This window comes from Tachypleus tridentatus, chromosome 13, assembly GCF_004210375.1.
Source record: "Tachypleus tridentatus isolate NWPU-2018 chromosome 13, ASM421037v1, whole genome shotgun sequence".
In the NCBI taxonomy this organism is placed as follows: Eukaryota; Metazoa; Arthropoda; class Merostomata; order Xiphosura; family Limulidae; genus Tachypleus; species Tachypleus tridentatus.
In genome coordinates, this window is record NC_134837.1 from 49,440,923 (window position 1) to 49,455,119 (window position 14,197).

At 29.2% G+C, this 14,197-nt stretch overlaps 1 protein-coding gene across 5 annotated transcripts in view; it reads left to right on the forward strand.

Annotated features, from left to right (window-relative positions):
* LOC143240256 (uncharacterized) overlaps positions 1 to 13,684 on the forward strand; it is a 127,408-nt gene extending 113,724 nt beyond the window's left edge. For all 5 annotated transcript variants that reach the window (XM_076482408.1, XM_076482407.1, XM_076482410.1 and 2 more), the window contains 10 exons: positions 462 to 546; positions 1,893 to 1,990; positions 2,760 to 2,850; positions 3,425 to 3,547; positions 5,554 to 5,875; positions 6,143 to 6,264; positions 6,831 to 6,907; positions 10,900 to 11,029; positions 11,696 to 11,938; positions 13,443 to 13,684. In XM_076482408.1, coding sequence (XP_076338523.1) covers positions 462 to 546; positions 1,893 to 1,990; positions 2,760 to 2,850; positions 3,425 to 3,547; positions 5,554 to 5,875; positions 6,143 to 6,264; positions 6,831 to 6,907; positions 10,900 to 11,029; positions 11,696 to 11,938; positions 13,443 to 13,535 — 1,384 coding nt within the window. In that variant the 3' untranslated portion in view covers positions 13,536 to 13,684. The remainder of the gene's footprint in view (positions 1 to 461; positions 547 to 1,892; positions 1,991 to 2,759; positions 2,851 to 3,424; positions 3,548 to 5,553; positions 5,876 to 6,142; positions 6,265 to 6,830; positions 6,908 to 10,899; positions 11,030 to 11,695; positions 11,939 to 13,442) is intronic.
* The last annotated feature ends 513 nt before the right edge of the window (positions 13,685 to 14,197 follow it).

Here is a 14,197-nt window from a genome sequence, read left to right on the forward strand (position 1 = left end):
CAGAGTAACTACAAGAAAAAACAGTCTTGAGGTTGAATGGCAACTTGAAAAGAAAAATTATGAAAATATACAAAAAAACTTAAATTAAAAGATCATGCGAGTTCTTTATTGCTGGTTATCTCAACATTTCACTGCTTTTTGCTCACAAAAGATGTTTTACTCATTTTGAAAGTTTTCTTTTTTGAGATTTTTGTACCCTAGAAAGTTTGATAAGGAATGCTTTACCTCCTCTTTAAAGATTCTTAAGATACAATAGTAGTTTTTTATTATAAAAAAAGTTACATAGAAGATTAAATAAAATATTATAGAAACAGAAACCAACTAAATTTTTTTTACTAGTATTGAAACTAAGTCTTTAAAATTATATAATTATAACACACTTTCTTTTCTTAAATTCATTCTGTTTGTTTTATAAAAGTGAAAGCTGCTGTATTAAATACATCTTTTCTGTTTTTCAACAGTGAAAATTCACTACATCTTCAGGATACTGTCCAAACTATTGTCTCAGAGTTTGAAAACATGTCAGATAGAGTTAAAAAGGCAGAGGTAATAGTTATATTGTAATTGAAGATATTAATGTAAGTCAATGTGTTTCACCTAACTAAAACAGATTAAATAAAGGGAATCACAAATACTAAGTTAACTTGCCAGATTGTAAGTTTGAAGATGTTGATTTGTATTTCATTGCTGCAAAATCATGTTATATGCCTCATAGCCATGGATGTATTATTAAGTGACTGTATTAAGTGACCTGGTATGTAAATATTGAAAAAAATTTTAAGAAACCAGCAATTCTTCACCTTGGTTACACCTTTCATTCCAGCCATAAAAAAATGTTTTAACCTTGTCTTCTTTTTGCATGGAAGTGAGTTTGCATATCAGCTTACTTAAGAAGCGACTCCTTAGCCCATTTATTGTATAGGACTACTCATAAGTATTAAGTATCATATGATGAAGTAGTCTAACTTTTAATTCTTCATTTTTTTCCAATGTTCTTTTTACATAAAATTGAATCGTGTTATAGAAACCTCGGGTAACTTTTGCTATTGCTACCATTTCATATTTTATAATTGTCTTCTGCTCGCTCCATTTCTATATCTAACTTCCTGTTTGGAGTTGTTGTTGTTTTTACCCCTAACTGTTGATTTAGCCATGAGCAATAATTTTTGTATTGCCTGATAGAAATGTGTAAAATTCAGTGTAATTCAACAGTATGTTAATACTTTAGTTGAATTTCTGTATTCTCTACTTAAGAAGAAAATACTAATTAGTCTTATGAAATGAAATGTAAAATAACATGTGGTTGTTAACTCTTATTTCTTATTCTGTCTTGACAATGAAAAGTTAGTTATAGTTAGCCAGTCATTCTTTAATGTATTGCAAAAGCTCACAAAGTCTTTAATATAGAGTAAAATGTTACCATTGGAGGGAAACACATTTACACTGCCTGTTAAAAACACAATTAAACAGATATAAAAGTAACTACAGCTTCATTACGGTATGCCATGTACCATACTTACTCAGCATTTTAAATGCATGGGCTGAAATTGTTTAAGTTAGACAAATTGCAGAATTGTTTTGTTATACATAAAGTCCTTGTTACCTGTTAAAGAGATTCACCAAGTGTTTGATGTGCTACTTGTACTATAGTTGTGATCTAGAGGTTTGTGGATGTTTAAAAAAATTAAATGGATTTAAGTTAAAATGATTAACTTTGATTTTTTTGTGAAATGCACTCAGAGGAACTTGTATTTTTTTAAATATTTTCATTTAAATGCTGTTTGATAAGTTTGCAGCACATCAAAACCATTTCGAACTCAATATTATAGACACTGCCAAGTGTGTGTATAGAAATGCATGCTGGTAATAATATGGAGATTTATGTATTTCAGATTAACCTTGTTGAATTTAAAAAAGCTGAAGGTATTCGACAATTGAACAGATCCAGAGATATGGCTATGAAAATTCTTGACACCATGAAAGGAGCAAAGTATGTCTGAGAAACTTTAACATGTATATAAATGTCGCTTAACGGACATGCCTTTTAGTGGTTGAAAACACCGACCAGTGATTTAGTGTAGATAAAATGCAAAAACTTAGTTACTTTTATATATGTTTATTATATTTTTAATATGAATAAGAATGACTATCCTTCAGTAAAAAATGTTATGTTATACAATTTTTAATGATAATATACCTTTTTACCATTGAAATTGTAAAACAACCTGATAATGTTATGTTTCTTTGGTCAGTAATCAAAGATGAGGTGATTGTAATTTTTAAAATGTAAAATTGATAATTTAATTACTAAATTATTTTGCTTAGCAGTTTTGTCAAAATAACCTTTAGTTTTTTTTTTTAGCTTTCTAGTTGTAGTCCTTAGAAACCATGTTCAATTAAAATGGTTTTAGTTGAAAATGTTATTGAAATAACAGTAATTCTTTGAACTGAAACACGGGAAGTTTTCTTTTTTTGGTCTTGTTATTTGGTGCAAATATACTTCATTCAGATATTTGTAAGGGTGCTTATCAGCATGTAATAGTTGGCTTATTCATTTTGTGTTATTTCCATTTATTATTAGAAAATAAAATAAAAGACAACCGTATAAAACTGATAAAAGAATGAAAGTATTGTAAATCTATAGATTTATTGTTTATTCACAAGTTATTAAAATAGTTTATATCCCCAGTTTTCTAACAGAATATAGTAGTCATATATTACCTAGTGCTGCTAAGTTTGTTTATTGACTTGTTTTACAGTAACTTGCTCTTTGCTTCAACACTCTTCCAGTCTATAAAAGAATTGGAGCAGTTTATTCATGTTCTTAAAGACCATCAAGTTTCCTTTCTGGTAAATTTCTTTACAGTTTAATTTCATCTTTCTAGAATTTTGCAAAGGATAAATAGCATTTTAGAACATTAATGTATTTTTCCATTAGCATAATTGATAGCTAAACATCACTCTATGAAACAAATGACACATGCAGTCAAGCTTTGTAAAAAATAAGTAAAGAAGTAATTTGTCTATTTCAAAACAGTAACCTAAAGACAATATGTCATATCTTGTTTTTCATAAATTAATACAAAATGTTTTAGTACCATAGTTTTTTGCAGTTTTTAAAATGAAATGCTAAATCTGCCAGACTTTATTATTGAAGTGCTTGAAGGATTTGGATATTAATTAGTTAAATTGGAATTGCAGTGTTATGTAAATAAAAGATGAATGCATTTAGAGTTTGCATCAAAAAATATAACTAGTGTTTAAGATAGTGTGAAATCTGTGCCATTTAGAATTTGAACATTATTAATAAAAACAATTTTTCTATTAGTCTGAAAGTATTTGTGATTTTAAAAGTTTTATACGTTCAGATTTCAACATTTTTTTGTTGTTTATATTTCCTAATTGTGAATATATTCATCCTCAGAAAATGGCAGATGAGCAACTTAAAGGATTAGCTGCTGGTAAATCTGTGAAAGACTTTCCTGAATTGACCCTCCCTGATATTCCTGATCCTCTGTCTTTAATACAAACATCACAAGGAGCTGTTGTAAGTCATAATTATGAAGTTTTCATTTACAGTTATAATGAGTTGGATGATGCTCCAGAAAGCTATTAATGTGTGTTGTTTTTATCTTTTCCTTGATCAGGCTATTAGGATATTGTATGGCATATTTTTGGACATTTATTAACATTTTGTAACTCGTAAATGTATTTTATCTCCCTGATTAAAAAAAAAAATCAATCTACTGTTGAGTATTGCATAGTTTAATATCAGGTCATCCCTTAAGTTATGTCTGATTTTAGGTTCAGAAAAAGAGAAAAGATTTCAAATGCTTTTAATGTTATTTAATCAACAATGTATGAATTACTTCTTGCCAATAATTCATAAGCTTCTGAATGCCACTTATATAAAATTCTTGGGGTTTGGAGGAAAAGAATGTAAAGAGATTAGTTATGACATCTTCATGTATTCCAAGCTCTTTTCCATCAAGATAGTTCTGCAAACTTCAGAATAGGGTTTATTTGATTAATAATCTGAAGAAGTGGAGTTAGGTTAGTTTCTTTTATTTGTCTGAACATTTTTATACACGTCCTACTACACATTTTAGTCATTAAAGCCTTCTACAAAGACAAAAATGATGATGCACTTTTTGTATTAAATTTTTGGACATTACTTATGGGATTACCTGATAAATTTCAATATCCTGGTTAAATGTAGATGTTTTACATAATGCTTTGTAATATGTAATCTGGTATGAAAATACGTCATGATGCTGATTGCATTTTGAAGAAATACCCAACTGAGCTACAGTTTTATAAAACCAGAGAAGTAAAACAGAAATATTATGCAAATTTACTAACTATTCTCTAAACTTTAAAGTTAAATATCTCACGTCTTTGTGTATTAATTTGATATGTTTCAGAGAATAGTGAATTAAGATTTTTCTGTAGAAATTAATGTTACTTTTATCACCTTTACTTGATATTTCACAAGTTGTAACACTTAATTTTGTTATTACAGTTGGAAAAACTTTCTAAAGCTTCCCTGCCATTTTCATATGACACCGAAGTTATACATATTTATAGATGGTGCAAATAATTTTTTGTTATGTTTTATGATATTTTTATTAGTTATTTTACAAAGAAGACATGCCTATGCAAAATGTGTTTCAAAGCTGTAGTTTTATTGTTTATTCAAAAGTTATTGAAATAGTTTACCAGTACAGTTTTGTGAAAGAAAAAGTCATGAGTTGAATTGTGTTATGTTTATAGTAATAGTTTCACCAGGAACAGCATAAAGCATCAACAAAATGATTTGCATCTGTTTACTAATATAATCTCTCTTACTGTAACCTGCTATTTGCTTTACCATTAATTTCTTTCTCTTTCAACTAAAATTAACATTTTGTCTATTTTGTGAGAAAATAACTTAAAATGTTCAGATTTGTGGTTTTTAAAAAATGTATACAGGATGTGTTGGTATAAATTATAACAGACAGACAGAGAAAACCTGAAAATGCTTTGTGACTTAAACAAAGCATATTTGGATAAAAGTAGTAAGTTGTGTTCAGTATGTAACTCGGTACTTTGAAAATTTTAAGGAAAACACATATAGTGAAGAGTAAAAAAGTTTTCAATGTGTAAATTGGTACTTAGGACATCTTATGAAATGAAATTGTTCCTTACATAAATCAGTATTTAGAAACTTAGAGGTAAATAACATGGGTTATTTTGGATATGGAAGATAAATATTGTAAAACAGTTTAGTTCTGTGTGTGTGTGTATATATATTTATTGCCATAATAGTGATTATTGTATTTTAACAGAAGAAAGACTGTTAAATTCATGTACTTCACTGACTGGTTACTTTTGTCACATACAACTACTTTTGGAGCTCACTTGTTTGATTTTTTCTTGCACTTTTGAAACCAAACCAAACCAAAGCTTATAAAATCAAGTGGTTATCCTTCAGTGTTAGATAGAGATTTTTAAGTTCATAATTTCAAAATAAGATATGGATTTCAACTACCTACAATAATGTTTTTTATTCAGTCTGGTATTTTAGACTATATGACAGGAGCCCTTCCACTTCATTTCCTTAAAAACCATGGAATTGGTGCTTCATTTTTACCAACATCTACAGGTGTTCCTTTAATGCCTTTTCAAACACCTGCAAGTATTCGCCTACCTGTCCAGACTGCAGCTTCTCCTTCATTGCAAGGAATGTCACCCCATGTCATGGCCTCCCCACCACCAGGGTTGTTAAGCATTGTAACTAGTCGTACTGATTCTCTTAAAACAGCCAAGTCAGATGACAATGTTACGAATCAAAATGACAAGAATGCTTTTAAATTAAAGAGGGAGAGTATGAATGGTAAGTTTTTTTGCCTCTTTATTTTTTATACCTGTTTAAAACTGTTTAAAGAAGAAATGTCAGCTACTGTAGATTATTTATCTTGGAGTTAAACATTTTGGAGTATTGAATTCAATTATGGTTAGGTAAAAATTTGATTGTGAAATGTTTTTGTTATTGTTATTTTTTATGCTAAAAATGTTTTATACTGATCCGTTAGTGTTTGGAATGTATACAAACCAAGTGTTAGGTTACTGAAACTTTTATTTATTGTTATTTGGTAAACAGATTTAGATACCATAGAACTATTTCCTGGAATTCAGAGGCAGGTAAAACCTAGAGAAAGAAGTTCTTCACGGGAATCATCTAATACAGATATACTAAGTAACTCAAGACAAAAGACTCCACAGGTTTGTTCTTTTTAAATCCTTGTGATTCAGCAACAGGTTTGCAAAATTCCTTGGGATCTTGTTGCATGTCAAAATTTATATCTGCTTTCTCTAAGACTGTAGTGACAATGCAAGCTCTGTCATAATTCTCTAAGTTTTATGAAAAATCAGGAGAATGCTAGTATTGATTATTTGAACATAAATAATCTTTTCACAGAATTGTAGGACGTGTATTAATGAGGCAGTAAGTTGAAAAAAATATAATTTAATTAAACCTATAGCATAACAAGTATCAAAATAACTTGTAAATACTAAAATTGCCAAAATGTATGGTTTGTATTCACAGGAATGTATTTTTTGAATTGCAGTATATCTAAATTTTGGTTTGGCTGACTAATCTGTGTTAAAATGTTAAGTTTTATATAATCTTAGTTTTTGCCCACGTCTCTCCATGAAAATATTAAAGATTTCATCAAATTTCTGTTTTGGCTCATTGTTTTTAAATTCAATGTTAAATATTGTTACATATTTCTTGTTGTAGGGGTTTAAAAGAAACAACTTTTGATTCTGTTTTATTGTTTATTTAGGTCCCAAATTCAAGCTCCAAAAAATCCTTTGAAAAGCTTCTGGAAAAACTTAGCATGAAATATCCACAATTGAACCAGTAAGTTCTTTATATACTATTAGAGATAATGTGTGTGAAGTATACTGTATGTATGATTGGTGCATATCTGTTATAGTTTCTGTGATAAGGTATATTTATTTTATATTTGGGAAATGTTTCATGCATTATTATTTTTACATTTTGGTATGACGTAAATAAAAAACAAATGTAGTTGTAAATTATAATTTGATGCAAACTTGCAAAGTTATTACAGAATGTTTCAAAGTTTTTTTTACAAGTATTCCTAGAAAAGACACTTGCTGCTTGTTAATGATTTAGCATGTTTTTTTAAAGATCACATGCTGTTTTGCATATTTTGGTTTGTTAAATTATCCAAAAAGAGTTTAGTTGGGTAAATTTGCTATTAAGCTTCCTCGAGAGTAATTCTATAATAAGTAACTAAAATTGGGAAATATAATATAGAAATAATTAATTTTATCTGAATTAAAGAATTAGAGTTACTTTTTAATCAAATAGTAATAAATTTGAAGATTTTGAACATTATACATAACTTAGAAATAGCAAAAATATAGATGTTTTAATATGTTTGTTTGTGTGTGTGAGAGAGAGAGCTACCATTAAATGCCTACAATGACAGCAATAATTTTTTTAATGTATTAACGAGTATAAAACAAAGTCTTAGCTACTGAATCATAGTTCATGATTTTCTTTTATTATCTACTTTGAAATCATGATACAACATATAAGAAATATGTATCAAAGATTGATAGCTTGTATAAGTTAGTTACATTTGTGTATGAATATATTTCACTTATTATTAATTTTGAAGATTCTATTGACTTTCTCTGATGGTCACGGGTTTGAATTCCTATCAAACCAAACATGCTCGCCCTTTTAGCCATTGAGGCATTATAATATAATGGTCAATCCCACTATTCCTGGGTAAAAGAGTAACACAAGGGTTGGCAGTGAGTGATGATGACTGACTGCCTTCCCTCTAGTCTTACGCTGCTAAATTAGAGACAGCTAGCGCAGATAGCCCTCATGTAGCTTTGCAAGAAATTCAAAAACCAAACCAATGTATTGACTTTCAATGATTATGCATATTGCCTGCATCTGTGGTTAAAACAAGAATATAGCCATTGATTGTTAATACTTTTAAGTTTAGTAAAATCATTATTTACCCATTTATCAACACACTAAAACAAATATAAAGGAGATGACTGTGTGGTAATCTTTTCATCTTTGCTCTCTCAACATGGCCTAAGTCTATATGACTGACTAGGTTTGATGCTGCTAAGTTTCAATATAGTGTGGATATCTTCACAAAATTTAGCAGTATTTCACTTCATGTATTTTAAATCTTTAGCATACAAAGAATCATATTTTTAGTGAAGTATTTTTAATAAAATCAAATAAAGATTTGTTCATGAATATATTGAGTATTTGGTTTAAATAGTCTATGTGCAAAATAATTTTCATGTTAAAATTAAAAATGCTTTTCTTTATATCAGAAATCTCAAACTTTCTTTGTGTAATCCTTAAGACCTTCTAAATACGCTACATTTTTTTTTCAGCAAAACTTAATAGTTTATCTGTTATATCACTTAACTCATGACTGACCTTGTAACCAAATCAAAATCAATCTAAATGACCTTTTTTCTTTCAATAATGAGTTTATATTGTAATATGAAACCATATTTGTTTATCCTAAGTAGCTCTAAGTTTGCTAAAGTATACATCTAGTTATTGTTAAATTTTATTGTATTATAACCATTTGAACTGTGACTAACTACTGTCTGCACAGTTGTTGTTATTATAGTTGTAAATCACTCGGAGAACATACAGCTCACATTATGTTATCAAATTAAATTACCCATGAGCTACTACAACTGGTACAAGCATCTCGTGTGTGTGCCTCTTGAAATATTCTTATTATGTTATTATTATTTATTTTATTTAATCAAATCTTAACTAACCTAAAATATCCTTACTTTTACATTTTAGTTACATTTGTAATTATACATTAAGAATAAAAATGAAAAAGGAGTCAAATACTTACCAAATCTTTTTTCTTGCTCTTGGTTGTCAAAGAGAGTTAACCTTAATTTTTTTAAACTATTCATAGTATTTTAATTAATAATTCTTATTGAATTAAATAATGCTCCAAATAATATAGACTAATTACATGCAAAAATTTTACAAATTCTCTTTTTACTCTGCAATAAATAATAGACAGATGAAAACCTTGAGTTTCTATTCATTATAGGTAATACGTAATTAAATGTAAGAATGAATTATTAACGAATTATGAAAGAGAGGATGTGTGGCAGGAGGGTTCTGATTTTCTATTTGATAGCTCTTTAACCAAACAAAGTTGAAGACTATAGTAAATGTAGTTTATCTAAACAATGAAAATCTTATAAAAAATAATTTGTTTAATTTCATACTTTTTCAAGGTGTGGTAGATAAAATAGGATAATGGCATGCTAAGTGAAATGTGTCACGTGTGTCATACTAGGGAAAATTTAGGATTTTTTAAAATATTGCCTTGTTGCATTAAGAACTTAAAACTTGTATACTGTTAAAACATAGATTATTAGCTAAGATTTTATGTTATTGTAATTGGTATAACATAAACAAAAAGTAGTATAATACAATTTTGAATGTAAGACACTAAAACTGTGTCATGCACAGTAAAAAATATGCTGGTTGATATGATTAATTGCTTTCCTGTATTTTATTAATTTTTATTGTATAAATTTGTATGATACAAGCAGAACACCTGGCATTGCTTAAATTACAATGACTAAATATCTTGTTTTGTTTTAATTAAATGAATCATATTAACTGTGATTTTTTGCAAAAAAATTAAACTGATTTCTTTACTTAACTAAATATTTTTATTGAAATCAATGAAAATAGTAATGACAAAAAAAATTGAAATTTCCTTAAGCTATTTTAATCAAAGTAAAATCAGGTACGTTGCTCCTGCTTCTTACATGTGCTTTGCATGACATTTCAAGGTTTCAGAACATAATTTTTTTTTTCTTATGTCCTGTGGGATAAAGTGTTATTTGTAGTATATTCACAAAAGCAAAAGATATGGCTGAAGCAAGCCTATTCAGTTGAGGAAGTGTGCACGCATGTTCGAGAGAAAGCACCAGCCTTTTTTAGTTAAGGGAAGTTAGAGAATAGGGATGTATGTGTAGAAGAAAGGGAGGGAAAGAGTACAAATGAAGGCTGCTCAGTTTTTAAAATCATTTTAACACACAATTTGTCATAGATTGAATATTGGGAGAACTTCTCACACAGAGAGGAAACTTAAATAGTATTACCAAATAAATCTGGTCTTTTCAATCTGAGACCAGTTGATTGTCATGTTTGCCCAAAATTGCTATATTGGTCATTTTGAACTTAATTTTCAGCTTCAAAATGATCACTGAAGCTGTGGTCACATAGCCTGTGTCACTTCCCACACAAAGTTGCATCTCTATCTAGAGTTTGGAGTTTTAAAGATGTGACCATAAATAAGGAACAGACCCACAGAGAAAGAGACATTTGCACTTATATGTATATAGAAGACTGAACAGTCTAATTAGTTAGATATCATCAAGTTAACCAGGAGACAGTAATAATAAAAAATTAAAGTACATTAAATATGCATAGTTGTAGTTTCCTTCACTTGAGAATGAGCATGCCCAGAGATATGGTCTCCAGTACATCAGTGTGTGTAATAGTTTCCTTGTACTATACTCATGATGTCAGTTGTGTAAACTGTCTTGAATGAGGTGGTTCTTGAGTTTTCAAGTTTTTTGGTTTTTTAAGAAACCAGTTTCTAATTTAATGTCAGTTACAAAACAAAACATTCAATTTCAGATGCTATCTTTGTCTTTTAAAGCAATTCTTTAAGAGCTTTACTTTCATAAAGATGTGAAAATTAATAATAAATGCCTTTATATATTCTTAACAAGTACATTTTTTAAACAAGAACTTTTTATGTGTAATAATAGTATGTTTTTATTCATTAGAGCCATGCTTAAAGATTACATTAAAATATTCCGAGCCCAGCAGAACAAGCTTAGTGGATTAACAATTGATGCAATTGTTGCTGGTGTTAGTAGTGAAATTGAAAAATCCTTTAAAGACAGTGGTGTTAAGGTAAGTAAAAAAACCTTTGAAATTTAACAGAGCCCATATAGATCGAGATTATTTCTTTAACCTCCATCATTTAATACAAATGGATTAATCATTGTAGAAATCTGAAAGTGTAGAAATATTATGTTACTAACTAATTATATATATTAAAGGTGGACCTGTTTGTTTAGGTACATTGTAGTATTCTTTGATAGATTGTTTAGGCAGAGTATTCATGATGAAACTTTGTAGAATGGATGGCAACTGCTTGTTGTGGAAACACAAGTGTAGAGGACAACATTTCAAAAGTCTTCTGCCTTTTGTCTTCAAGGAAATCTCTCCTCCAATCAGAAACAATGATAATACAACCAATCATAACACGTTTTCTGCAATCTACCAGACACTATGAAAGGCCGACAACACTTACATACACACTGACTTGAAGACGAAAGGTGGAAGACTTTTGAAACATTGTCCTCTACACTTGTGTTTCTGCAACAGGTAGTTGTTGTCCATTCTACAAAGTTTCATACATTGTAGTATTTTCAAATTACTTTTTTACTGGTAGTTAGTGATTTCAAAGTTCAGTATCATGATTTTTACATTAACAGTGTCTTAACTACCCTACAAAATCAGTCAGTATAATTAGCAGTTTTCAGTGTTTTATACAATTTGTTCTTTATACCTTAGTTACGATCATCAGAAAGTTCTCATACCACTCCTTGTAAAGTGGCTTCTGTATCAAAACCATTAAACTCAAGTGAAACGGGACTTGAAAAATTTGACCAACCAAAGAGTGCATGGATCCAACCTAAAAACCAGCAGATGAGTTGGTCAGGTGTGGAGTTGAAAGATGACATATGTGCTATTTGTTTAGAGAACATGTCTGTTCAGTCAGTTAAGGTGGACTGTGGACACGCATTTCATTCTAAGGTAAAGTTTACAGAACAGTAAATCTGTAAAATCGTTCTACAATACGTTTTCAACAAGAAGGGCATAAAAATGTTTTCACCTTGAGTGGTGATATCACTCTTTGTATTTTCTCTTGAAAATTCAGCTTGTAGTGATAGAAACAGTACTAGAAGTTAAAGCTCTCACTCTGATTATAGACTTAGACCTCTTGATAAAAGAAACTGTATTTATAAAAAGTGATTGTACACCTTTAATTTTGTCACAGTCTATTATTTCTCTGTATGATAGTGTAGCCAAGTCTCTCTCCCTTCTTGTTGTTTGGTTAATATTCAGTGGCCTTGACTTTACTATAAATTCGTATATCTTTCTTTTATTCTAGTTATCACAACATGCTTCTGGCAACAGTACAGTACTACATCATGATTTTTCTTGATTGTAGCACATAGCTATAAACATGTTCATTTTAACTGAAGCCTGATGGTAATCCAAATATCAGGTGTTTTTCATAAATAACTATAATAAACTGTGTTCTTTCATATTCTAATGACTTTTCTTTTAATAGGTAAATTGTGAGGCTCCCTGCCACTGAAACTGTTCCCAAATCTGTCAAGCTTGTACAATTTTTTTTATAATGGTTAAAATTTCTCCATACTTTATTTTGAGCACTTACAGGAATATTTTGTATTTAGATTAAGTTGAAAAAGTGCTGCAAGTTTACTAGTAAATTAGTTAACACATTAATTTATCTTGTATGTGTGGCTGCTTTATGCTCTTACATTACATAAATCTATTCCTTGGGTAAACTGAAATAAGATACTTTATTGTCATGAAAATATACATGTTGAATCAGTTTTCATGATTGTGTTTTAAAATTATTGTAAAATTAAAACATTTTAATTCAATTGTTAACAAAATTCATACTTGCCAGACAAGAGTTCCACTTTTCAGCAATGTCATTAGTCCAGCTAGATTGATGAGTGTTAGGTATCCAAATGACATATTGGTTTAGACTCAGGGTGAAAATTACAGCTGAAAGAACAGTTGGCTAATAATATTTGCTTCTTAATGTGTGTGAGTCTCTTCAAAGAGTTACAAACTAAGTTATTCAGTGCTCCATCAGTACACCGGCCATGGTCTGTGTGAACATACTGATCAATGGAAAAGCCTCAGCCAGCTTTGTGAAGTTTATGTTTGTTGATATATACACACTGTTAGACTATTCATTCCAGAAAAGGGCTTGAGAATAACAAAAGCTGAGATTGTCACACCAGTTATCAGCTGAATGTGGTTGAGATTTTATTTAATAACACCACACTAAGATTTCAAAAGAAAGCCAGAGTGATATGAAATTGCATGTAAGTCTTTCATAATAAGAGAATAAAAGTGTGTGTAGTATCTAAATATTATAATATGAAGTACATTTAATCTAAAAAAAAAAAAAACTTTTAAAATACCATACTATATTGGAAGAACTCATAAAAAATTTTGTACAATCATGTTGGTGTGTTTTTTTCCTCCCCTCTAGTGTATTAGAGACTGGCTTGGAGAACAGAGCACATGTCCTACTTGTCGTGTGTACATAGTTTTGGAAGAAGAGTTTCCATTTTTAAACAAGTAAAGCTGTATATCCAACCAGTTTTATTTGGTAAAATATGATAAAAACCTTTTATTTTTCTCTTTCTTTTTTCTTCAGAAGAAACCAAACTGTGGTGTTTACTTTTTGTGTATAATCTTTATTATTAACAATAAACATTTCTTTTTATCCAATTTTGATGAGAAACTTTCAGTCTGACAAAGCTTACTGTTAAGTTCAGCTTCAGTATATAAAAAAACTGTAATAAAATTTTTTAGCATACTGTGTGACCTTCTGTTTTAGTAAATGTGTATATTATTATTTTTTTATATAGCAACAAATATTTCCTTTCATACAAATTAAACGACTGATACTGAAGCAACTGTAATGGTACTCTTTGGTACCAGAATCCTAACATTAATGTATTTTATCTACAAAATTATTTTTATTGCAGTATTTCATTGAAAGAAAAAAAATACTATATGCTGGAAACAGTTAAAGGATAATAAAATTTATAATATTAGGCCTATGATAAGGTAAAAACCACTGTTACAATGTATATCGGTCAATTTTTCTGTTTCTTATTATAAAAATCAGTTACATTATCTGAGGTGCATATGATTTGTCATTCAGTCTGTACTACATATAATGGATCCAATCTTGTCATACATATCGGTTTAAAGGAAACCCTTGAGTTTGTGTACCCT